Source organism: Mesoplodon bidens (genome assembly GCF_964165515.1).
Source record: "Mesoplodon bidens genome assembly, chromosome: 8".
NCBI classification, from domain to species: Eukaryota; Metazoa; Chordata; class Mammalia; order Artiodactyla; family Ziphiidae; genus Mesoplodon; species Mesoplodon bidens.
The window spans coordinates 69,283,249-69,310,679 of record NC_138165.1 but is presented as its reverse complement, the minus strand read 5'-3'; the positions used below and the strand labels follow the sequence as shown (position 1 = coordinate 69,310,679).

Here is a 27,431-nt window from a genome sequence, read left to right as displayed (position 1 = left end):
ATAAGCAACATAATGTATCAGAAGATTGGCAAAGTAATAATAAAAAAATCCACTGAACTCCGAATATATGCAAGTCACTGTTCTAAGCAATTGCTGTGTTTTTAACTCATTTAGTCTTCATAAAAAAAAAAAGAGGTTAGTACTAATGATATTCCTATTTACAGGTAACAAAACAGAGATACAAAAAGTAATATAACTTGTCCAAAACCACATGGTTCCAAGTGGCAGAGCCAAGCTCTGAACCAGGCAACGTGACTCCCAGCCCATGCTTGTAACCACTATGTAACACTGCCTTTCATGAATAAGGACAGGAAGAAACCTTCCCCTGGAGACAGCAGCTATTCCTCTCGCTATTTTCTTACTTTCGATCTCTGTTCCTTATATTCCTTCTCCCTTTACTTTTCCCTCTCCCTTGCTTATGTCTCAGGTCCATTTATAAAACACTCCTAGAGGGCGCCTGGATCAGGTAATGGCATTGGAGGGGTGCTCAGAAAGTCATTTGCTCCTGAAGCAAGATGTGGAAACAGGTACAGCAAGTATCATACAACACAATTCCTCATAAGCATTAGGATACTTACCTTAAGCAATAAAACATAAGCTAACATTTCAATAAGATGAGAAACTCAGAATAAAATCTTGGAGACAATCATAATTGATTTTCCTTAGCCCACGTCTCTTCTTTCACCACAAGATTTCCTTGTTGATCTTATCCATATTTCTGGTTTTAACTGTCCCAAATCTGTATCCCCAATCCTAACTTCTTTGTTGAGCTTTAAGTTTTATAATAGTCAACTGTCATCTAGACATTCCCGTCTAGATGTTCCAATTTTAAGCTAAACACACCCAACACTGGATTCTAATTGCCTTACCACCCTCTCCCCAATTGTGCATCTCCTTCTTGAATTTCCTACGGGATTTAGTGGAACCACTGTACCCAAGCTGAAACATGGGAGTCTCTACATCACTTCCCACATCAAACCATTCCGCTGATTTTACCTCCCTTAATTTCTGTTGCTACTGCTGCATACCAGGACTGTAACACCTCTCACTTGGACTATTTTGAGAACCTTCTCAGTGGGCTCCCTGCTTCAAAGTTACCCACTGCATTGCAAATAAATGAAAATCTGTGGCCCTCCCCTGCTCTGAACCTTGCTATAATTCCCTACTGCACCCAGAATAAGGCTCCTTTTCCTAATCCCAGCACTCATCTGGCCTTCAATCTCCCTGTCTTTCCCAACTCCCATCCTTTTAGTGCTCATCCTTGCATCCTATTAATCTGGGGCTCCCCAGGCCTAAATAAACTGTTTGTTCAACTAAACTTAACAAATATTCAGGGTTTTGATTTTTAAACAACACAGAGTAATACTCCTTTAGATTATGTGTAAATTATAATTTCAAATTTACTATGAGTTCAAATTTACTATGAGAAATAAGCCTTAACATTTTTTCTATTGTGGTGAAAGTCGATTTTTAAATAAGAAGTAACACTCCATTAGGACATGAGAAGGGAAAAAAGTTTAAGGTCCACCATCTTGTTTTTTTTTAAATCAAGAATTGAGTTATTCTATTTCCATTCTATTCCTTCACTGCGGCGATTGTCATCAGAAGTTCTAAGCAGTTAAGGATTGTGTATAAGTTAGGATATAATCAGGGAAACAGGCACCAATCTTAATTCGGGGGCTTGGTTAGATAGGTGGTGGAAGAGCCCAGAAGCCAGAGTACGGTGAGAAAGCCACAGACAGACCCCACAAGGTCCAGGTCCGAAGGATGAAGGGTGAGGGCCATGTTACCAGAGCTCAAGGTCCTCCACAGCAGGCAGAGCCATAGCAGCTATCAGAGATGCCAGAGATCAGAAATTCAGCTTCCCTGATCACCCCAGCTGCAGTTTCCTCCCTCTTATAACGCTGATTGCTATTCCTCCAATGACAAAATGTTAACATGTACCACCTCCCAAGTGTTCTCAGCTGGTAGCCAGTGTCTTGCTATCTGCTCTGGGTCTTCCTGCAGTGCCCACCAGGAAAGTCCGTATGTTCCTCCACTTGCTAATTGCATCATGCACTGCCTTCTTTCCCTAACTGACTGGCTAGCTCATTTGGATACTTAGCTACTATTAAGTAGTAATTAATGGCTAATAATGGTTAATATATTACCCCTTCCAGATAGCATTTGCACGACAAAACTGACTTTAAGAATTTCAGGGCAGTCAGAGTTGCTTGAGTAGATTTTTGTGTGTCCCTTAAAATGTAAATAAATTTGAATCACATAACATAGATGATGGCCTAATATTGAATAGTAATGATTTACAAATTTACAAATGATTAATTGCAAAGTATTTTGATCACAACCCTACTCATGGCTGCTGAAACATTCAGCAAGGTGAATATAGCCTAAAAATACATTTATATCTCTAGTTAAAGAAATCTAGTCATCGTCATTACATAAATTAGCCTAGAAATATGCTTGTTGTAAATTCCAAAGTCTTGAGGTTTCAAATCAAAAGACATTTACTTTTTTTAGTGGAAATAGCAAACATTATCTTATTTGCCTGAGAAAGCCACTTTCCAAAGAGGACAAAACCCGAGGTCAAAATCAGAAATCATTTACTGTGTGTGTGTGTGTGTGTGTGTGCACATGTGTTTAGACTGATAGGTTTTTCCCTGAAAAACTGAGCCCAAACTGCAAAAATGTTATAATAGTAAATGGTTCAAAATTGGACATGCTGTTTTAAAAATTGTGTCTTCATTATGAATCTATATAAAAATTTGTGACAATCCACTTTTGACTCTATCAGAATAGTTACAATCTTTGTGGTAGTGCTGACTCCTGGAAACAAACTCCCATAAGACAGTCACAGAATACTGAAAAACATGCGTGCATACATAAGGGCCAGACAGATATCTCCTTATGATCCTACAAGGAAAACATAGAGACTGAATTCGTACAAAGATGATTTCTGTTCATCAACTAATGCATAATATTCTTCCAGTGAAAAGTTCAAACTTCCATCACTACATTTTTAAACCCCCAAATCTCAACCACCACTAACTGGGCTCCAAAAACTCTCACCAAAAGAAACATATCCATTCTACCTGAATACGTGGGCATAATCTCACTACAACTATCAGAATCTTCTAAACGCAGTTAATACATTTTAATGGACAGAATAAAAATCCCAAAGAGGTAAATGACCACAAACTGACGGAATCCCAGTAGGCTTTCGGGAGCAACAATGCAACAAGAGCTTTTTTCTTCCATCACATCATTAGAGAAGAAAAAAAAGATGTTTTTGTACGTAAAACTAGAAAATTAAGGTTAAGTGAGCCACTGGTTTTTACGTAATGAGTAACTTGTAATACTTAGGAAAGAAAACACAAGTGCAAGTTCATGTAATTACCAAAATTAATAGTAAACCCACTAGGATGTTATCATGAAGGTATATACCTCAGACAAAAAGCAAAGACAGAAAAGAAACTACTTTTCTTAGCATGTAAGAAGAACCTAACAATTTCTTTGAAAATAAAACCTATATACGTACTCTGTACTGAGTCAACATTCAATTAACACTATTTAATGATTAAATCATGATAAATCATGATAAATGGCTGTGGTTTTTAAACACACTATTAGCTGAGGTGAGATCCTGCTCATACCAACAACCAAGCTGAAGAAATTCATCACTGTGAGTTGGATTCATCACGGTCAATCCACACAGCTCAGAGAATGTAAACATGACCTGGACAAGGTTAAAGGACATCCCCAGCCCTTAATATTACAAGGCTCTTTTCTGATTGGTCCCAATGAGTGTGCCTCGGGGACTCTGTGTCTCTGGGAACTGCCCATACAGTGCCTGACTTTGTTTGTGACAACAAAGGGGTCAAAGATTTGAGAAACAGAAGAAACAGCACACAGCCTCCCAAAGCAAAACCAAACCAAACAAGGAAAAACACTCACAACTGTATGGGGAAAAGAATGATTCTAGGTTGAAACTTCACATTAGAAAATACTTTCTTCAGTTAGTCAAAGGGAAACTAAAGGAAAAAAGATCCATGTTTCTCAAAGCTTGTATCTATTTCTCCTTTGTAATTTCTCATGGAAACAGCAGATTAAAAGATTACCACATACACACAAACACACACAGTTGCTTTCTTTTAGTTATGGCAACTTCAAATTTTAGGGACAGACATGCCATACTTTTCTATGAGGTAAGAATGCTTAAGTGTACCTGGCTCTACATTTTAGAGCCAACAGCAAAGCAGAAAGACTTATAAAGAGCAAGGTACTGTTCAAACAACTTCAGACAAACATTAATGGTGAGAAACATTACACAAGAAACACTGGGCATTTATAGATTTTTTGCTTAAAAGGATTACACGGGAAATTTTAGGTAGAAGCAAGATTTTTAAATATCCCATGTCTTCATGGCAGATAAAAACACAGACTTATGTAATAATCAGAAAAAATTATGTAAGATTCTCTTCCACATAATATCATGGATAAGGGATGATGGTGGGTCACATCACAGCTTTACTAAATATAATGGACATCTTCATACACCATATATTCAAGGTCTTTCGGTGTCAGCAAGTGGCTGAGAATAACTGAAAGCTGAAAAAACATAATCCTCTTTATCCACTTAAGCCCCTCTTCATAAATGCCCGAGACAGGTGGTCGGACCCTTCAAGGTCCATGGAACAATACAGTTGACTAAATTGGTGTTCCTATACCTGAAAACATTTACTGTAAGATTCTCTTAGCATACAGAGCAGAAACAGCATATTTTGTTTATCTGAGATAATCCAACTAGGTTCATCACTTCCTTCCTTTTGTTTCTATTTTAAAGAGAAACAGAAATCCCCATTCCCACCCCAACCCTACCCCCAACACAAATGATAATATCCTTAAATGTGCGCAAAGGAGCTATAAACTATGAAAAGATAAAGTTCAATTGCTGAGAGGCAGCAACAGTACACACGTTCTTACCTGATGTGGCCAATCAATTCAATAAGTTTGTGACTAAAAAAATAAGCTGTCAGCTCAGACACATGGCTCAGGACTGAACAGACGCCAAAGAGGGTTGTCGTTCCATTCAGGTCCTCCAAATGCCAGTAGAGAAAGGTGAACACGAAGCCGTATCCGAAACCCATAAACCAAGCCACGAACAACACGGAGCCATACTGCACACTGCAAAGCAGCCTGATTAAGTCCCAGAAGTTGAAGGCCTGCGAGTGGCTGCTGGTGGTTGGTGTCTCCTCAGAGGATTCTGTGGAGCTGTTCCTCTCTACTGGAGGGATCTCCACCTCTTTCCCTTTATTTTCACTGTTTTTGAAGTGGTTGTAGCGGAACCGGAACTGAGTAGCGACGATCAAGGCCATGGTCATGAGAACCCCAAAGACGATGAAGACAATCTGGTAGTTCCGGTATTCAGGGGGCTTACACCCCTTCCCATTGATGAGCACGTCCACGTGGGTGTAGTCAATGCCAATGCCCACGGACAGCATTGCCAGGCCCCAGCCCAGGGAGCCCCACATGCGTTGCAGTCCATAGCGGTCTCTGTGCTTTCCCAGATACTGGAGTGTTACCGTGTCCACAATCGTGACAGAGGACGCACTGAAAAATTCTCCTATTATGACAACTACCAAGATCACCAAGAATATAGCTTCTACTTCTTGTTGATCATAAACAAGAGTGACTTGGTCGGAAGGTAAAGATTTGGCGGTAGTGACAACAGAAGTGGTTGTCTCCCAGGTTGCATTTCCTGGGGGAGCGGAGGTTGCAGTGCTTGGGTTCATGGTCAAGTTCATAACATGGTCAGTAATTTCATCAGTCTGAGGCTGCAGAGTGGGCGCACTGGTCTTGTTTGGAGCTGTCGAGAAGATGACAGTTTCTGTGACACTGTGCCCTGCTTCTAACATCTCTGACCCATTGTAAGAAGGCAGGTTCCTTTTCTCACGAATTCCTGGTGATGTGGTAATGGAAGAGACAATGGAGGAATTCGCTGGCAGGAGAGTGAACAGGTGACCTGAACTGGTGGGATGAGCTGTTGGAGGAATCTTTGGTACACACCGCAAGGTAGCAGGTTTGACAAATCCGATGCCCAAGTTGAATAAAACCCAACACAAAAGGGAAAAGAGGAGGACAATTTTGCCTTTTTTAAAGCGATCTGCAACTACACCCCAAAAGGGGGCACTGCAGAATTCAATGAAGTATCGAATACCTACCAGCAGCCCACTCTGGCTTGGTGACATTCCCAGCTGCTTATAATACACAGGCAAAAGGGGGTAAAGAGAGCCATATGCAGAGTAAAAGAAAAAATAGAAGACCTTGGAAATTAGAAGATCATTGTTTATTTTAACGCAGTGTTTCTCTATCCAGTCTATTTCCTCCTCAGGAATAGCAGCTGTTTCAGAGGGGGAGGGTGTTTCATTTGAAGGTGGTTCTGGTTCCCTGGAAATACCATTAAAAGGATCGGCAAGCACATACTTTCTCTTCTGTTCCTCTTCATCATCGGTTAAGATGGCAACTTTATCATCTGTCGCCATGGCTTATCACCACCATCAGAAAGTTGATGACCTTCAAAATTTTGGTTGTTGATCTGTAAAGTAAAATTTAAAAGAAGGCTTAGTATGAAAATGATAACATTTAGACATAGAGCTTCATCTTGCCGGAAACTGAGGAGTTTCGAACTACAATTAAAAATAGTAATTGTGAGAGAGAACCATCACCACTTATCACTTGCAGCCATACAGTAATGCTAAAGAAAAATAGCTTTCAAAAAATCAAGTACTCGCTTTGTGGCCACTGACTGACTAATTACATCTTCTAATGACAGGTGTATAGCTCACGTTCATTCTCAATCTTTTCATTGATTCCTAGGGAAAATGTACAAATGATAGGGATTATGTCCAAACCAAATAGAGGGAATTGAAAGTAAACAGTATTTATAGTTTCTTGGTTTTACTTTTAAAATAAATCCACTGCACTATGAAGTCCAGAATTCTTAGAAAATAAAGGTAGCTAAAACCGTTCAGTTTTTAGAGAAAAACAGAAATAAGCTCTTAACCACAACCGCAAATGTGATGAGAAAGAGGGAGCCAATTGCACGTTTGCATCTGTAGTTGGTCACTACAGCCATGCCAACGAAATCCTGGTAAGGAAGTAGTCCTTATGCTGCTTACACATACATTTTCCGGATGTGCTTTTATAGATTACAGTTTAAGAAAATGTCAGAAAAAAAAATAGCAGATAGTGGGCTTCCCTGGTGGCGCAGTGGTTGAGAGTCCGCCTAGCGATGCAGAGGACACGGGTTCGTGCCCCGGTCCGGGAAGATCCCACATGCCGCGGAGCAGCTGGGCCCGTGAGCCATGGCCGCTGAGCCTGCACGTCCGGAGCCTGTGCTCCACAACGGGAGAGGCCACAACAGTGAGAGGCCCGCATACCGCAAAAAAAAAAAAAAAAACCCACAGGTAACATTACACTTAATGGTGAAAGACTGAATGCTTTTTCTCTAAGATAAGGAAGAAGGGAAGACTGTCTGGTCTCATCATTCTTATGCAACTTTGTGTTGGAAGTTCTAGCCGGTGCAATAAGGAAAGAAAAGGAAACAAAAGACATACAGATCAAAAAGGAAGAAACTGTCTCTATTTGCAGTTGGCATGACTGAATATGTAGGAAATCCCAAAAAAGCTACAAAAGCTTCTAAAAAGAAGAAATATTTCAGTATAAATTAACAAAACATGTACAGGACTGTATGCTGAAAACTACAAAATGCTGATAAAAGAAATTAAAAATTTAAATAAATGGAGAACCATACCATGTTCATGGGGTGGAACACTCAACACAGTAAAGACTTCAATTATCCTCAAATTTATATACAGTTTTAACACAGTCCCTATCAAAATCCCAACAAGATTTTTTTGTGGATATAAGTGAGATTACTCTAAAATTTATCTGAAAAGGAAAGGGAACTAGAATAGCTGAAGCAATTTTGAAAAAGAAGATTTATTACTTAGCCACATACTAATCACCACTATGTGGTACTGGTGGAAGAACAGACACATAGATCAATGAAACAGAACAGAGAGCCCAAGAATAAATCCACACAAATATGTCCAAGCGATATTTGACAAAGATGCAAAAACAATTCGATGGGAGAAAGATAAAAAACTTTTCAACAAATAGTGCTGGTGCAATTAGTCATCAATAGGCAAAAAATGAATGTCAACCTAAGTCTCATACCTTATATGAATACTCACTCAAAATGGATTCATGGATTTAAATGTAAAACTGTAAAACTTTTAGGAAAAAAAAACCTAGGAGAAAATCTTCAGGTTCTAGTGCTAGGCAAACGGTTCTTAGACTTACCACCAAAAGCATGACTCAAAAAAGGAAAAAATGAACAATTAGACTTTATCAAAATTTAAAACTTTTGCTCTGTGAAAGGCTCTATTAAAAGAATGAAAAAACAAGCTATAAACTGGGAGAAAATATTTGCAAGCCACATATTCAACAAAGGGCTAGTATCTAGAGTATGTAAAGAATTCTCAAAACTCAACAGAAAATATACCAAACAATCCAATTAGAAAACAGACAAGACATGAAGAGACATTTCACCAAAGAGAATATACAGGATATACAGATGCAAATAAACACACGAAAAGATGTTCATCGTCATTAACCGTTAGGAAAATGTAAATTAAAAACATGATACATCACTATACACCTATAAGAATAGCTAAAGTAAAAATAGTAACACCACCGAATTCTGACAAGGATAAAGAGAAACTAAATCCCTCATACACTGCTTCTGGGGATGTAAAATGGTACAGCCACTCTGCTAAGCAGTTCAGCAGTTTCTTATAAATCCAAACACGTGACTATCACGTGACCCAGCAACTGCACTTCTGGGCAGTTATCCCAGAGAACTGAAAACTTATTTTCACACAAAAACCTGTACACAAATGTTTACAGCATCTTTATCTGTAATAGCCAAAAATTGGAAGTAACTCAGATGTCCTTCATGGATGAATGGTTAAACAAACTGGTACCTCCGTACCATGGGAAATTGTTCAGCAATCAAAAGGGATAAATGACTGACACATACAATAACCTGATTGAATTTCCAGAGAATTATAAAGAGTGAAAAAAGCCAATCTCAAAAGATTATCCACTGTATGATTCCATTCATATATCATTCTCAGACTGACAAAATTATTTAAATGGAGAACATATAAGTGATTGTCGAGGGTTCAGTAGGGAGTAGAGGGTGGGAGGAAAGTGGAGGCGGCTACAAAAGGGCAACGTGAGGGATCTGGTGGTGATAAAAATGTTCTGTATCTTGACTGTATCAATATCAGTATCCTAGTTGTGCTATTATACTAAAGTTTTGCAAGATGTTACCACTGGGGGAAAGTGGGTACTGGATAAATGGGCTATCTCTGTATTATTTCTTACAACTGTATGTGAATCTATAATTATCTCAGAATAAAAAAGATTAATTAAAAAAATTCAAGATAGTAATTACCCTTGGGTGAGGGAGTAGCAAGGAGTTCTGGGGTCCTGATAATTTGGGGGTTTTGGGGTTTTTGTTTTTATCTGGATCTTTATTAAATGGAAGTATTCACGTTATAAGAAGTCAGTGAATTATATCATTTTTCAACAACAAAAAAAGAACTTAAAATACGAAGCGAAAAAGAAAAGAGATGAAACTAGGAGAGAAAAGACAAGACAAATATAGGATCACCCAGAAAGTCAAGTACCTAAAAAACAGGAACTCCAAGAGAAAAATAGAGAAAATTGAGAGATGGGAATCTTTTTGATTCAAGAAAATTTCTCAGAACTGAAAGATATATGAGTTGTCTGAAATGACCACAGAGTACTTAACACAGTGGACAAAATACATCCAAGCCAAAGTACATCATCAAGCTTTCAGAGAACATTAGAACAAACAGACAGCCCTACAAACTTTCAGAGAATAAAATGTGTCACATACTAAGGATCAGGGACCACAATGACTTCAGATATGTCAACAGCAACACTGGAAGCTGTACTCAACCCAATTATCATTCAAGTTTATAGGTAAAAGAAAGACATTTCACATATACAATTTCTCAAAAAAAATGTACCTCTCATATGCCCTTTCTCAGGTTGTGCACTGCCAAAACAAGGGAATAAAACAAGAGAGAGTAAGACATGGAATTTAGAAAATAAGAGAACTAACATAGGAGAGAGGCAAAGGGAATATGGCATGCTGGTGACTGGAGATCCCAGGATGACACAAAAGGCGGCCACTGCAGCTGGGTCAGGTGTGCAGGCTCCAGGAGAGGCTTTGTCAGCAAAGTGACACCGGCAGAATGCCAATACATCTGAATGTCCTAAGAGGAAACTTAGACCACTGGTGAAGAGCTTAGGGATGAATTACTGGTAAGTTTAGAGAAAGGTAAACAAAACACTACAAGAAAACAAAAAGTTGCACAAGAAAAGAAAAATAGTCATAGTTTACTACATGTCTCAGCTTCGATCACATAGTCATACTAATGTAAGTAAGGGCTACTGAACTAACCAAAATTGCCACGTAACTATATGGGGAAGATAGGGAAATGAGAAGGCTGAAGGGGCACAGAGAGCCGGGGCAGCATGGGAGTAACTCTGTATCTTCCATAGTGGGAAGACAACAGATAATGCCTACATTTAAAAATCATGAATTAAGAATACAAGCTTTTAATTTCAAAATGCACTGGTGAATATCAAAATAATCACCTTAAAGACAGAGAATGTAGTTGCCTCTGGGAGGGAAAATGAGGAGGGATGTCAAAGAAGTCTGATTTAAAAAAAAAAGAAACAAGTCTTGTAAACTTGCTAATTTTTTTTTTAAAAAAGCTTTGTACATGCATAACTCACCTCAAAAATAAAAATCAAAGCTAAAAAAGAAATATGCAGTCACATGGGCTTTGTCTTGGTACAAGATAATCAAAAGCAGCTGCTAGTATCTTTCTATCAGACTAAAAATAGTTTTCAGAATTGTACAGAAGGAATGCTGACTGCATGAATTCTTGTCAGGTGGCTTTTATTTAATTATCCTCCATAAATCAACTGCTGCTTCTATAACAAGTAGGTCAGAGAAGGACACAAAGTTACCTTTAAAAAGCATAATTCCCAAATTGTTCAAGTGATGATGAAGAACTGAATCAACCTCCAAATGCTGATTCAAAGCTGCAAAATATATTACATTAGGAGGTTGATTTAAACCTTGATGAGTGACTTCCCCTAAACCATTCTTTCCTCTCCAAATGATTCAAATGATTTTTAATTATCAGAGGTTACGCAAAGTTTCTCTTGTTAACATGAGTCCAGAGGTTAAGTAGTTGTCAAAATATCAACAAATGCAAAGTAGTGAAGAAAATGTTCCTGTAATATGGCATTCAGTACCTTTTATATGAATGTCACATTCAGTAACTTCTATATGAATTTCAAATCTAAAAATACAAACAAACAAAAACTTTTAGTTTCACCTCTGGACATTAGTGTTTAGACTCAATATTTTCAGGTCATATTTAGATACTGATAAAAAGGAACTGAAGTAAGCACATTGTGAACATAGAAACAAAATAAAGTGTAACTACAGTCATCTGTGTAATCAAAGGATCAGAGACAAAAAAGAAACAAATGAACCCCCAAAAAACCTCTGCATTTTAATAAAATTAAAATATGTCCCAAAGCAGGGCATGCTTTGGATGACTTAGATTACATTTAATTTGCCATAAGGATTGATAGAGTAAGTATAAGGAGAAGTTAGAGTATTTACATGCTGTATGAAGTACTTAACCTGTTTACAAATCTAGGGGAAACTTTTTTTATTTAATAGTCCACCAACATGAACCCATTAAGCTAATATTTTGTTTTAAACTTCTGAATCTTAAAGATTTTTTTAAAGAAACTTTAAAAAACAGAGAAGACATTTCAAATTATAAACAGAAATAAATCTATGAATTGCTCTAGAAAAATCTATATTACAGGTTTGCAGTTAATCCTACTTGGATAAGAAGGGCTTTTGTCTGTTTTTTAGAAAAGCTTTCTCACTTGGTACTCTCTAATGATAGTAATAAACATCATTACTGTGAACATATATAACACAGCCTTTTAAAACCTGGAAGGGCATTCATTCTACTGGTACCTACACTGAGTCATTAAAAAATAGCAGGTAGGGCTTCCCTGGTGGCGCAGTGGTTGGGAGTCCGCCTGCCGATGCAGGGGATACGGGTTCGTGCCCCGGTCCAGGAAGATCCCACATGCCGTGGAGCGGCTGGGCCCGTGGGCCATGACCGCTGGGCCTGCGCGTCCGGAACCTGTGCTCCGCAACAGGAGAGGCCACAACAGTGAGAGGCCCGCGTACCGTGCAAAAAAAAAAAAAAAATTTAAAAAAAATAGCAGGTATTTCTGAATTATTGATGAGGGGTGATGAAATCATTCTTGTTAAAATTGATAGCTTTCTTCATTAAATATTTAAATTAAAGCTGCTCAAAAATACATTGAGTTATCCATAAATACATGAGTATGGAAATGGATTCAACTTTTGAAGAAAGAAAATCTTAAACCTGAATATATTACTTGGAATAATAATTGCCAAAGGTCAGATCTGCCAACGCTATGATAATGTGTGCTCTAATGTATCAGTGACATAACTGACAGTGATGGAGAGGAAACAATCCCTGGATTACACAGAAGGGACATTCTTCCTGGCACCACAGCTATCAACACGATGTTGCCCAGAGACCAGGACTGAAGCTGCAAAATGGGGAACTCCACTTCCTGAACCCTCAGAGCTAGCTCTACCCTGTCAACTCTTACTGACCACTCTCTATGCCTCTGAGCAATGTGAATCCCAGAGCAGAACTCTAATCACTGCTGCGATGTATTCCCAACATAGACATACAGAAGCTCCTCTAAATGAGCCTTCGCATCCTGGTATTTACATACTGTACTGTGAACATTCAGTTCAACCCCCAGCATTTTCCAGAATAGAGCTTTCCTCAGAAGCACAGTGCTCAATTTCAATTCCAACAGATATTTTCTCAATAAGGATTGCTTTAGCATCCGCTACACATTTAGCCAATGTCATGAAAAAGAAATATAAGGTTGGTTTTACAACAGTTACACATGCTACAAGGCCATTAAGGTGTGCAAAGGTGAATGACTATTTTGGAATCTTCCTCTTCCTTTTGGAGCATTCTGACGTGGCTCCTTTATGGCTACATCAAACTGTGAAAGAATCAAACTAGCTCTAGTTTTGCCAGCCCCGATTCTCCAGAGTCCAGTGTGAGCCCTGCAGACACTCCGTGCTACACCCACAGGCTCCCCACAGCTGCTAGCGACAGCATTCCACTTGGACTGAGACTCTTCCCAGAACCCAGAACCTGCTGTCCTTGTCATTCTTTTTTCTTTTTTTTTTTTTTTTTTGCAGTACGCGGGCCTCTCACTTTGTGGCCTCTCCCGTTGCGGAGCACAGGCTCCGGATGCGCAGGCTCAGTGGCCATGGCTCACGGCACTGCGCCACCAGGGAAGCCCTCCCTGTCATTCTTGATGGACCTTTCCCAGGCTCACAGCAAAACTTGTCTGCTAGGTGACAAACTGATCCATACAGTGGTTAATTCACAGCCTGTGGTTGTCCCGCTTGGACATTTTTGTATTTTAATAAGAGTTTTCAGTGGGCTATATTATTCTCACTATTATTACTAACTACACCACCTCAACACTTAAACAACGCTTGCTATGGGCTTAAAATGTACTAACTCATTATTCCTCACAACAGTTCTCTGGGGTAAACATGATTACTTTCCTCACTTTACAGATGAGGAAACTGAGGCACAAAGAAGGTAAATAATTACCCCAACGTCACATAGGGAATACGCAGCAGAGCTGGGATTCAAATCCAGACACTCTGTGCTCTTAGCAGGTACTGCCTGTCAACCCACTGTGCCGCTACTAGACAAAGAGGTCTTGGGCCTCGAAGACTTTATAGTTGACAAGGTGAGCCCAAAACACAAGGAAGATTTAAATGACAAGTCAGAGGAATAATACAAGAGAAGTCACAGAACACTGCATAATTAACCAAAAATGTTACTGATAACAGCGGTGCTTCTGGAGCTCAGAGTAGAGAGTCCAAACTCCAGATGGGAGTTGTCAAGAGAATGAGGGGGGGCTCCCCTGGTGGCGCAGTGGTTGAGAGTCCGCCTGCCGACGCAGGGCACAAGGGTTCGTGCCCCAGTCTGGGAAGATCCCTCATGCCGCGGAGCGGCTGGGCCCGTGAGCCACAGCCGCTGAGCCTGCGCGTCCGGAGCCTGTGCTTCGCAACGGGAGAGGCCACAACAGTGAGAGGCCCGCGTACCGCAAAAACAAAAACAAAAACAAACAAACAAAAAAAGAGAATGAGGGACTTAACTTGAACCTTGAACGATGTGTACGATTTGCCTTAGACAAAGGATGGAAAACCTACTCCAGGATGCGGGAAAGAAAAGACAGCAAGAGATCCTTACAAGGTTAATACTGGAGCTGAAGGGCAAACGAGGCTGGCAAACAGCAATAGATTACAGATGCCCTCAAGTATCAAGCTGAGGGATGACTGGGTAGAACACAAAATACTACATTAGAGACTTATAGTGAAGCTAAAGACATGCTTTTTTTTTTTGAATCCCACAGGCATGAATTTAACACCAACCATTAGATGGGATGCATGCTTGGTGATCAATAATTCAAATGGTGTAAAGACGCAGTCCCTGCTATCAAATCCAGTGGAGAGAGAGAGGCAGGGGTCTCTCCACAACCATAACCTGCTGTGCCAAATGTTAAAATATGCGCAAGCACGGGTGACACAGGCGTCTCTGGGGTGGGGCCTTAAGGGGAGCCTTAGCAGATGAGTAAGCGTAACCCACAAAGGAGGACCACAGGAGGTGCTGATCAAGAAAGGCCTTCTGCACGATGCCAAGGGGTTCCTGAGTCGGGAGTGAGAGACTGGCCGAGATTGGGATCCTAGCTCGGCCACTGTCGAGTTCTGTGGCCTTGGGAAAGCTTTTAACTTCTCTAAGTCTTACTCTTTCTCATATACAAAATAAGGAACATAATAATATTTCTCCGTTAGGGTAGCCGTGAGGATGCAAAAGGATAATGTGTGTTGAGCTCTTAGCACAGTGCCTGATACGTAAGAACTTGTGCGTATTATGTATTTTGAGTATAATGGGGAGCCTCCAAAGAGAACTGAACGGGAGAGTAGAAGGGCCACATCTGTATTTTACAAAGATCATTATAGCTTCAGTGTGGAAAACAGATTGGCAGGGTTCTGCCACTGCAACCTCTACTAAGGATTCCCTAACATCTGACCTTCTATTTTAGTGTAACACTAATTGCAAATACTGATATCCTGTGATGGAATCATTTTAGACAGTAATTTATGAACTGAATCTAAGGCAATTTTTTTATAACATCTGGAAATAGAATAAACTTGCAGTATTTTCCTAACTCCTTCCTCTACTTCTGAAGATTACTCCCACACCTGAGCTGTTGCATGATGTAAGGGTAATTTTATTGCTCTTTTTATAGATATTTCCTGTTTGCCCAACTAGATTATAAACTCTTTGAGGGAGGAATCCAGTACTTAGCATACTGCCCTTTACTCTTGTAAGCTCTCAATAAATATTGGCTATTTTTGACAAATATCTGATGGCAAAATACACATAAGATTTTACTAAAGCTTAAGGTGACAGACATTAATTTTAGGAAGTGCAGAGAGAAGTCTCAGTTGCTCTCCTGGCTTTGACAAAGCACTGCCACTTTGAGCCTCCCTTTCCTCATTGTAAAATGGAGATTAAAAACACAAACCAAAAAAAGAAAAAAAAAATAAATAAAAACACAAACCAGAGTCAATTAACTCTCAGAGGGGTTCTAGGGCTTAAATGAAATAATGTTAGAAAAAGCATTTTTCTAACTCGAAAGCAACATTGCAACATTCGGTGGTTGTGGTGGCTGTGATTTCATTCCAGGGTATGATATTTCGTTACAATGCTGGGCCTTATTTTGCAATCACTCCAAAAGCATTCTTCCCAAGTGTTCTCGTAATCCCTGGCACCACCCTTGAACCCCGGAACCCAGCTAGCCTTTCATCCATCACGGCTCATGAATTTACATCCATATTTCCATGACTACAGCCTAGCTGGGAGGTGGGATGGGTGCACAGGCTTATTAGAGAACACATTGTTGGATTATGGACTAGAATGATAATTAAGTATCCATGGCAAGAAATAACTATTCATTTAAAATATAGCCCCCTGGGACTGAGTGAACTGATGAGGATGATTATAATTTTTGTGACTTTCTGTTTGAATAATAATAAAAAAAATCCCACAAGGACTCAGAGGCAAAAAATATACAAATCAATTTTCACTGCAAAGTAAAGGAGCTGCTACAGTGGAGGATTACTGGACTGAATGTCAATATTATGACATAGTGTGAGTGTGTTTCCTGTTTGGTAATTGCAATCATTGTTGCTTTTGTTGTGGTCATCCATTTACAAGGCTTGGTGTCAGTTTATTTATCTCTTGTAAAAATAAAATACAGTGAGTGTGTGTGTGTGTGTGTGTGTGTGTGTGTGTGTGTGTGTGAAAAAATAAAAATAAAAAAACAATCAGGTGTCTTTGGGCAAGTTATGTTACCACTCAGGTCAGTGTCCGCACCTATAAAGTGGGAACAGGGGCACAAGCCCAGCCTATTTTACTGGGTGATTAAGAGGATTGACTGTGCTTAGAAAGGGTGTCATGTCATAACTAAGAGAGTGAGCACTAGAGGCTGAAAGGTCAGTTTTGAAGCAATTACTAGCCACGGCTTTGGCCAGGTTTCTAACCTCTTCACCTCTTAGGTTTTACATTTATAAATCTGTAAATCTCGTCCGCACTAAACCCTTAGGATTGCTGTAAGGAATAGATGAAAAAAATGCATGTGACAGGTTAATAGGGCTGGTACATGGTAAGCTCTTAATAAATGGTAACTTTAAGAAAAAAATTAAAAAGTAAAATATAGCCCCCTGGGACTTCCCTGGTGGTCCAGTGGTTAAGACTCTGCGCTCCCAATGCAGGGGGCCCGGGTTCCATCCCTGGTCAGGGAACTAGATCCCACGTGCCTGTGCCGCAACTAAGACCTGGCACCACCAAGTAAATAAATATTTAAAATTTTAAAAAATATAGCCCCCTTAGGAACACTTTAATTATATCTGTAACATAATGAATGTGAAAGAAAGGAGACGAAGCCCACTCTAATATATTTCCCTTCACCTACTAAGATGGTAAAAAGAACAAATTATTTTCGTGGGGGGTGGGGTGGGAGCACAGGGGCGTGGCATAGACTTTAACCCTAAATGTGGTTTTAGTAATAAAAGCCAAGGGGGTTTTCACTTTCACTTTGTGGAAGACACACTTAAATGTCAATAAAAAATTTGTAATGTAGGTCCTTAGACCTTATCAACCATCATGGAAGCAGATTTCTATTTATTCGTTTTAGGCTTTTGATTAAATATTGTGCCAAGAGCTTATAGTATAAATTTGAAGCAGGCCCCCGAACCTCACTTCCTTCTACCTCTCAAATAAACTTCCTAATACTACCAAATGTCAAATAGATAGCTAGTGGGAAGCAGCCGCAGAGGGGTGGGATAGGGAGGGTGGGAGGGAGACGCAAGAAGGAGGAGATAAGGGGATATATGTATATGTATAGCTGATTCACTTTGTTATAAAGCAGAAAGTAACACACCATTGTAAAGCAATTATACTCCAATAAGGATGTTTAAAAATAAATAAATAAAACAAGCCCAGTGTGAGGAACAAGTAACAGTTCATAGTACAGCATGGAAGAAAAAGGTTTTTTTAAATATATTTATATCTTGTTTATCCAACTAAAAAAAAATCCAATAGGTGTTGAAAATAGGAAGTAGAATAATTGAATATGCTGCTGCTGACACTCTGCATTTATTTGTCAAGAAGGAAAACCAGGGCTTCCCTGGTGGCGCAGTGGTTGAGAGTCCGCCTGCCGATGCAGGGGATACGGGTTCGTGCCCCGGTCCGGGAGGATCCCACATGCCGCGGAGCGGCTGGGCCCGTGAGCCTTGGCCGCTGAGCCTGCGCGTCCGGAGCCTGTGCTCCGCAACGGGAGAGGCCACAACGGTGAGAGGCCCGCGTACCGCAAAAAAAAAAAAAAAAAGATAAACCATGTAAGGATTTAAGGGGGCCACAGAAACTTTGTAAAAATAGAACCAGTGCATAGTCATCTCTCTCTAAACCAAAATCAATAGCCAGACACGGCAATGAAATTGTTTAAAATCACCGAACTCCTGAACAGCCGGGTTTCCAATATTCACTGTACTTCAATTGCTGAAGCTTAGAAACCATTTCCCCATTGAAATAATCTTACAAATAGGGGTGGTACTCAGATTACTGAACCAAGAATGCTAACCTCAGTGTTACAAAGCTCATAACTTTTAAATTGGGGAAAATTCTTTCTACTTTTCAATCTGGAATGCCGGCAACAGGTCTCGAAAGACAAGCCCACCCAGAGCTTCCCTACCCACTCCCCTCCAGCCGTGAGCCACAGAAGTGGGCATGGACTCACCGGCCACTGGCTTCCTCCAGGGCAACAGTTCTAGCCTGTGGGAGCCGTGGAGTTACCGCCAGTGGTCTTTGAAAGCACTGAATAAATGTGTCATACATACATGTTCCACTCATTTTCAAATGTATGCTGATGCTACCATCATACATCTATTTCTCTAATAAATGTTTATGCAATTCCTATTAGCTTTCCAACATTATGCAGTTTCTTAGATTGGGAACCCTACAAGTGCAATTATTTTCATGTGGGAGCCTGAGAACTATGCCAGCATTGCAACGGTGTCTTCAAACACCTTCTGGGTAATAGAACAGGTACCACGTTAGAAGAGGAGAGAAAGAGGGAAGGCTGGAACCTGGTCAGCATGGGCACAGGCCACAGTGAAAGCAGAAGCCACAGCAAGTCAACTCTTGTCATTTGAAAACTGTCTCTATTATCAAATTATTTACTATTTTAATGATTATAAACACAATTTTTGTTTCTTTGCCAAGAAGCTAACACAGAAAAATCTTAGCTTTTCTTTTTCTTTTCTTATCTTTTTGAAGTATAAAACAAACTTTTTTAAAGATTGATATTGAAAGCTATGTTATTTACTTAAAGTTTCAGATTTTCCTCTATAAATTATTGCGAGCTATACTTGAGAAGCAATTTATACAGAATATATATGAGTAAAAAAGAAATTTAAATTCTATTAAAATGCTTTTTGGTTTATTTTTAAACCTAGTTATGTGAATGCTTGTTCTATACACACAGACACATATTCAATTTTTTTTTTCAAATCCTTTCAGAAAAGGACTTGGGCAAATACAACTAGTATAGGACTATGGGTCCAAAACCTAAAAATACTAGGAACACAGGAAAAGTAGACTGTGGAAAAATAAGAATTATAATGAGAAATAAAAATACAGCTCCAGGTATTGGTACTGTAACACTGGGTTAGAGCACCAGTACACGTATTATGTATGTAAAATAATGCTATATTTATAATGGGTGCTTGATAAATGCTTATTCAATAAAAGACTGGTATTATTATGTGGCTATTCTGGCACTATTAGACACTGAAAAACTTAAGAGGCTTGAAGAGTATACAGTCTATCTATAAGACAAGGCATTCTAAACAGAAATGTATAGGTGTTTCTTTCTCAGACATAGCTTTTACGAGTTTACAATCTAGATGAAAATACAGACCTCAAAGTTTAGGATACATTCTTCTATAGACATGTAGCTACTGTCAATGACTTTTCTTTATATCCCCTAAGCACACTATAGTCTAAAATAATCATTTATATCCTAAGCACATTCCAGCATATGTAATCTAAAATTATCTTGTTTCTTATGCTGTTAGGACTCTGATAAATTGAGGGGTACCAAGTGCTATCAGTTTCTTTCAGAAAAAGATGTATTACCTCGCCCATTAAAGAAACGAGATACTTCAATAAACATGCCATACTAATATTTTTGAAAATGAAAATATTCAAGGCTGGTAAAGATGAAGATCAATAGTCACTCATTAACTGAGAGTAGAAGTATAGTCTTTCTAGAAGGCAAGGGTTTAAGCGGGTGGATGTTTATCATAATGATCAAAACTGAAACAAAGTGAGCAACCAGTAATAGAAACAGTTAAATAAATTATGGTATGTCCACATGAGAGACAAACAGAAACTTACATCCACAGGATGGAAAAACTGAAGTTAATTAACAGAACTTAAATAGAATTAATGGAATATGGGGAAATGCTCATGATCTGTGCACTGCATTAAGTGAAAAAAAGCAAGACACAAACCTGTATGTATTGTAAGAGTTTATATTTGTAAATCTATATACTTCATACAAAATATACTTTAGAAAAAGATATGAAAACAATACCAAAATATTACTAGGGGTTATCTCTCAGAAGTAAAATTAGGAGTTACTTTAATTTTTTCTTAGACTTGACTGGATTTTTCTCCAATGAGCATATATCACTTTTAAAATATATATTTGGGACTTCCTTGGTGGCACAGTGGTTAAGAATCTGCCTGCCAATGCAGGGAACACAGGATCGAGCCCTGGTCCGGGAAGATCACACATGCTGCGGAGCAACTAAGCCCGTGGGCCACAACTACTGAGCCCGCGCACCTAGAGCCCACGTGCCACAACGAAGAAAAGCCACTGCAATGAGAAGCCCGCGCACCACAATGAAGAGTAGGCCCTGGGCTTCCCTGGTGGCGCAGTGGTTGAGAGTCCACCTGCCGATGCAGGGGACACGGGTTCGTGCCCTGGTCCGGGAGGATCCCACATACCGCGGAGCGGCTGGGCCCGTGAGCCATGGCCGCTGGGCCTGCGCGTCTGGAGCCTGTGCTCCGCAACGGGAGAGGCCACAACAAGGAGAGGCCCACGTACAGCAAAAAAAGAAAAAAAAAAAAAAAAAAAGTAGGCCCTGCTCGCCGCAACTAGAGAAAGCCCGTGCGCAGCAACGAAGACCCAACGCAGCCAAAAAATAAATGCTTTTGAAAAAATAATAAAATAAATAAATAAAATACATATCTTAAAGGCATTATTTGAAATACAAGGTATCTGAGTGATAACTGGGACACCCTTGACCCAGTAGTTCCTGAAAGGTCACCTGGAGTTGCTCAGTTGAAGTCCGTCTATCCTTGTGCTGATCCTGCTTACTGGTAGGAACAAGCGAAAGGGCCAGTTACAAGAGCTTTGAGATACTCTTAGAGATATTACACCTTCAAAACACAGGGAACCTCATTAATGGGAAATAAAATTTTAAAGTGTATCATTTTTACCCCTTTGATACTCTTTTATTCAAACTCCCTCATAAAGGTGAGTGTGGCGTCCACCTGTTCATTAGTTAAACACAATTCCACAGAAAGCATTTTGAAATAGAAGAAAGAAGGCACCCCACAATCGCTACAGAAGCATGGCTATGGTGGATCATATCAGTGCACTTCTTTAAAAGTCATAGATAGTGTCCACATCGCTCTGTATGGTTCTGCTTTAAGTGTTCAGTGTGGGGCTTTGGGGCTTGGCTCTGTTGAGAAAGGCCTTATTTACGTTGGGCCAAGTGTGTTCTAACTTAACCTTGGTCCTAAAAAAGCCCAGAGCAGTTATAAGAGAAGAATTCGCCACATGGCTCACAGGGACTCACTCCTCCTCTGTTCTGGGGCTCAGAGTTCCCCTGGGAGTCCTGGACTCTGCTGCTCCATTTCCGCTCTTCACCCCACAGTGGCCACGCGGGGAAAGTGGAGTGGGGGGCACCCAGGTCTCTCTACAGAACCACGCGGGGAGTTACTACTAGCCTAGGCTTCTCGCGCACTTTCACCGGGCAAAACTAACCCACAAATCAGGTTTGTTGAGACATCACCAGTTCCTCTTTCCAGTTCCCCTTTTATCCCCAACAAATCCACATCAGAGCTCCCTCGGCCACTGCTAACTCATAACGTCCCGTCTCCCTCTCCCCCAAGTTCCACTCTTGGTCTCACATCAAAACATTTCCTCAGAGTCATTCAAAGCTGGACTTCCCTGTTTTCTACTTGCACGTCATTCCCTGAATTTGTCTCCCGTACTCAAACACAGGCCAGAACAAATGTCAAAAAAGATGTCTCAGCCATCCTTTACTCAATCCTCTTTTATATCTCTGGAATACGGTTTTTGTAAGAGCCTAGATTTCTTCCCATCTTTGCCCCATTCTCCCCCATTCCTAAATACAGCAGGACCACCAGGTCACAAGGTAATACAGGCCAGTCATTCACATTTCCAAACCTTAACATCTCTTCAACACAATCATCAGCACATCTATGGCTCAGCCATATTCACATTACAGTGGACAAAAGCAGATGAAAGCTACTTTTAATACACAACATTTGGGGTATTTTTTGTCGGTGCTGGGGTAGGGGTGTGTGTGTGTGTGTGTGTGTGTGTGTGTGTTTGCGTGCTATTTAGAGCCACAAACTAGCAACCAGAGTTGCAATAGCTATAGCAGACACATATTAATATATAGGTTCAAAGTTTAGGTGTTCCACATTTTTTATTTGTTTTGGTTTGGTTTAGTTTTCTATTGGGCTCAGCGCCAAACAAATCAATATCTTAGCAAATGGCTCTGATAGTTTCCAAAAGCTACCCAGCCAAGTAACTTAATTTAAACAATGCCATTTTTTAAAGTAGTAAATAAGTGTCTTATAAATACAGAGAAGGAAAACCAGCTACAAAGCAAAGTTACTGAAACCCAACAATAGGGCTAAGTACTGGATAACATGTCATTCAGGATTTAGGACAACAAATCAGGCTGACACAGGCATTCTCACCCATCAAAATGCCAGTAAAGTAGAATAAATGGCCAAAGACAGCTAATGTTGGGTAATTAAATGTGGAGGAATCATATCCAAATGGAATGTTCCTGATGGAGACATTAAGGGTGTTTTCTTTGCCCCACACAGAATTCACAGCAGATGTGCACGTCTGCATTTCCCAGGAATCCAAAATGCTGTGCCCTGGGAAATGACACATTCATTTTGCTTTGAGGAAAAGGTTTTACCAAAACTGGCTTTGTACTAGGGTAGGATTTTGCACTTGATTTCTGGGTTTAAAGAGAACCTACTAAGCAACAAATTTTCCTAAATCAAAAGACTGAGATTTCCCTCAGCCCAAAACATAATTAGAACCTTAAATGAAACGTTGGATGACACCTAAAATTGTCAGAATATCTCTTCTGCAAAATAATTTTACAATTATGTTTTTCTCGTTATTGCCTATTACGTTTATAATGAACCAACCTTATTCACTTTTCCTTTGGGTACAAAACACAAGGAAGAATGTGTTTTCTTGATTCTGAAAAGTCTGAATGTATTTGATTCTGGATTTCTAAGTCTGAGCAGGGAAATGTATTAATTTTTAAGGATTCTAAGCAATGATTTTTATTAGTATTACATAAAACAGAATTGTGGGATTTGTATATATACATCGGTATGTATATATACACATCAGACAAGATTATGTACATATATGCATATGTATATGTATCTATACATATATATGTTTATATATGCATCAGACCTGATTAACTTGACAACTTCCTGCTCCTGAAATTATGTTACTAAAAATAATTACACCTGAAGTTATCCAGAATGCCGTAATTTCAGGAAATGACACAGCAGGTAAATTTATTTCTCCTACTCCTACCTTCTAAATAAAGAACAATTATGCTTCCAAAGACAGCCACCACTAGCAAGAGCAGGAAGAAATTCTTATCACCCTATCCAGCAGGTAACTTGGGGTATGTGCACCAAAGCATCCTTATTGGGGAGGGAAATTGGGGGTGCTACAGAACACCCTATAGATACTGTTAGAAAAGGTAAAACTTAGTCATCCAAGACTCATCAGCCTTTGCTCCTACACATGCAATTCCCAGAATACCACCTTCCTCTTTGGTCTCCTGAGTCTCATATTTCACTTCTCTAACATTATAGAGTTTAGGCACATTCAATTATTTTCTTATTTTTGATTTTTATTAAGTGAATCAATTCTATTCCTTTTGTTTCTCTTTTTAGTTTCTATAATAAAAGAACAAATGCTTGTTGCAAAAAAAAAAAAAGCTTTTTAAGCCCAAACATAACTTTATAAGGTAAAAAGTAAAAGTACCCTCTTCTCTTTACCATCTGAACCCACTTCCTTCAGGAAGCCACTGTCAACAGTTTGGAGACAACAAGGTATATGTGTGCTTGTATGATGGTTTGTATATAAATCTCTTCCTTTTTTCACTTACCGTATCATGATTTTTTCCCAAGACAATGTGCCAAAGCAGCTAACAAATACATTTACATCTATTGCATTTCTCCCTTTCCCTACAATGAGACTGCTAAATCAAGATTTACTGAATATCAAAAGAAGTCAAACAAAAAACCTGTCAGCCTAATACTAAATATATCTGGTTATATTCATTTTTACACTTGCCTTCAACCTAAAAATAGTGAGAACAAATGGGTAAACATACATGCATAAATATATATGCACTCTATAGATTATCTTAGATAAATGTTAACATATGTAATGTATGTATGTTGAAATGAAATTAATTTTCAAAGGCAAGAAGCAAAGGAAGGCACCTGTGTAGGTGGTGAGACTTAATGGGTCCTGAATAGGGAGGGACACCGTGTGGAAATTTCCTGGGCTTTGGAGCCAGAGACACGGGGTCAAACCTAACTCCACCTCTTACTGATTATGTGGTTTGTGTTAAGTTCCTTAACCATTCGAGCTTCCTTTTCATCATCCATAAAATGCGACAAGACTTATCTTACAGAGATATAGAAATTAAATGTTTAAGATGGTGTCTTGAACATACTAAGTGCTCAAAAAGTGCCTTATTACTGTTAATAATCCAGAAACTATGTATGCTAGACTTGGTGATCCAATACCTCATATCACCAAATACCTGCAAACCCTGCTGTTTCGTTTTATCTTTGTGTTTTGGTTTGCCTTCATGTTTTTACATTTACCTTATTCATACAGATACAGAAAGTACCTTAGAAATAAATTACTGTAAACATGCTTAGTAGCTTTAATGCATTATTGAAATATGATCCTTTCTCCTCCTACTCCCCCAGGGTGTCTTGCCCTGGGCTCAGCAGCAATGTCCCAGCTTCCTCCTAAAAGCAATCTTAAGTTTTACTTACAACTTGTGGTAAACACAAGCCATCTGACTACCACAAAATAACTGAAAATATGTCTGCTGATGACCATCAGCTTTAAGTGTCAAAAGCCGAACTTCCCAGTGAGGCGACTTCCTATCCTCTCCTTTTACTTAACAAGGCCATCAATGATGCATACACCTTTAGCAGACTAGCGGCCACGTCTTGGGGAAGAGATGCTCTGCAGACACCAGAGGCCTACCAAAAACACATCTGCTTTTATCACATGTCGTTGGTCAACTGTACATCCACCCACCCTTTACATTCATTTACTTTGAAGAGGTTAGATTTCCAGAAAATCCTAAACTCCTAGAACAATTAGGGGGAAGCTTGACCACTGTACTATCCAACCATCTCCTTTTACAGGTGAGAAAACTGAGGCTCAGGAAGATGTGACATGCCCAACAGCATAAAAATATTTAGACACCAGTTGGGATTAAAACCTCAACTCTTCAAGGTTCTTTTCTACTAGTAATAGGCAAGATTTTATCTGTCCCAGTAGCTCTGTAAAATGTTTAATTATTAAAGATTTTCGGATGAAAGGAAATGTCTGTGGTTGCGAATGTATGTGGGAGAGGCGAAACGCACCGTGTGCTGGCCTTAAGGGTAATGAATCCACCTGCCTGTCCACGTGCAGATGGGATAAATGAAGGCGAAAGTCGCATTTGGAATTTTTCACCATCCTACTTAAATTTACAGGGAGCCGTGTAGGGGACACAAAGGACCCAAAAGGACTAAAAACCCCGACTGTTATCTCAAAATGGCTCTAGGGACATGTTAGGCCAGGCTGAAGTAAAGCAGCACGGAGGCGGGGAATTTCTCCCAGGATGATAGCAGGCAAGGAAAGAGGTATTTTTTTGCGTATTTATTCACCTGGGTAAGCGGACGCTGTCAATTTCCTCCTCTTGCCAACCAAGGGGCTACGTCCCTGCACTCGGACTGCCTGGTGTTCTCGCCTCCCTCTTCCTCCCGAAGACGGTTATGGCAAGGGCGCGAGTGCGGCCTGGCCGACAAGGGCCTGGACGCTGGGGCGCAGCCCTCACCCGGCACCCTGGCTGCTGCCGGCGCCCGGCGACGGCTTCCTTGGGCAGCGCCTTTGTTTTCCCGACTGCAGTTACGTTTGCGGAAGTGCTGCCCGCGCCGGGCGCACCGGGGGTGCAGGCTGTAGCTACCCTCAGCGCCCCAAAAGATGACAACCGATCCAAGGGGAGGGAGGCAGTAGCGGGCGAGCGGGACTGGGAGCGGAGACACCCCCCCACGCCCTGGCGCCGGGCCCCTCCTCGGAAGCCTTTCCGCGACTGCAGGTGTGCGCGCCGCAGGGGGCTCCTCGCCCTCCGGCCGAGCCCGGCCCCTGCAGGGGAGCCCAGGGTGGGGCTACCCCGCCGCCCCGCCGAGCGCGCCCCTTTCCCCCGCGCGCCGGGCTCCCACTCACCTGCGGCGGGCGGCGGCGGCGGCGGGAGCTCAGCTGCGCGGGGCGCGGGGAGCCATCTCCCCCGGGCACGGGGCGGCGGCTCCGGGCGCCGGGGCGGCGGCTGTCGCGACGGCGCTCACCATCTCGGACGGGTCACTGGTTCCTCGGAGGCTGCGGCGGGGCGGGGCGGGGCGCAGCGGAGGGATGCGGGCCGGTGGGGGAACCGGGAGCGGCGAGCCGAGCGCACCGGTCGGCGCGACCTTCTCTCCTCCTCCTCCGGCCCGGCCTCCGCCGCTCGCTACCGGCTGGACCCGTTTCAGGGCTGAGCGCCGAGGACCCGCCGCCAGGTGCGGCGCTCCGCCTCCTGCGGCGGCGGCGGATGCGTCGGCGGCTGCTCCTCCCGGCCTCCCGCCAGCCCTGGAGGCCCCGGGGGACCCGCCGCCCCAGCCCTGCCGGGGAGGCGCGCCGCGAAGGGGGAGAGCAGACGCGAGGGTCTATCCCCAGGTCCCCGCACCCCGGCTCCCGGCTAAGAGCCCCCCACCCCGACCCCAGGCAAAAGATGCAGGCCTAGCTCCCGGGGGAGGGGGCGGAGAGTAGATGGCCGGCTGGTTGGGAATTGTAATAATAATAATAATAATAATAATAATAATAATAATAATAATAACAACAGTAGCAGCAACAATAATAGGTATCGTTTATAGGGCATTTATTCA

The 27,431-nt window shown here is 41.0% G+C and overlaps 1 protein-coding gene across 1 annotated transcript in view; it reads right to left on the bottom strand.

Annotated features, from left to right (window-relative positions):
* Window positions 1-27,012, bottom strand: part of MFSD6 (major facilitator superfamily domain containing 6) — a 70,347-nt gene extending 43,335 nt beyond the window's left edge. Inside the window, exons 1-2 of the mRNA XM_081242319.1 lie at window positions 26,740-27,012; window positions 4,981-6,592 (exon numbers count right to left, since the gene is read on the bottom strand). Of these exons, the coding sequence (XP_081098445.1) occupies window positions 4,981-6,539 (1,559 nt within the window). The 5' untranslated portion in view covers window positions 6,540-6,592; window positions 26,740-27,012. The remainder of the gene's footprint in view (window positions 1-4,980; window positions 6,593-26,739) is intronic.
* Window positions 27,013-27,431: the final 419 nt, after the last annotated feature.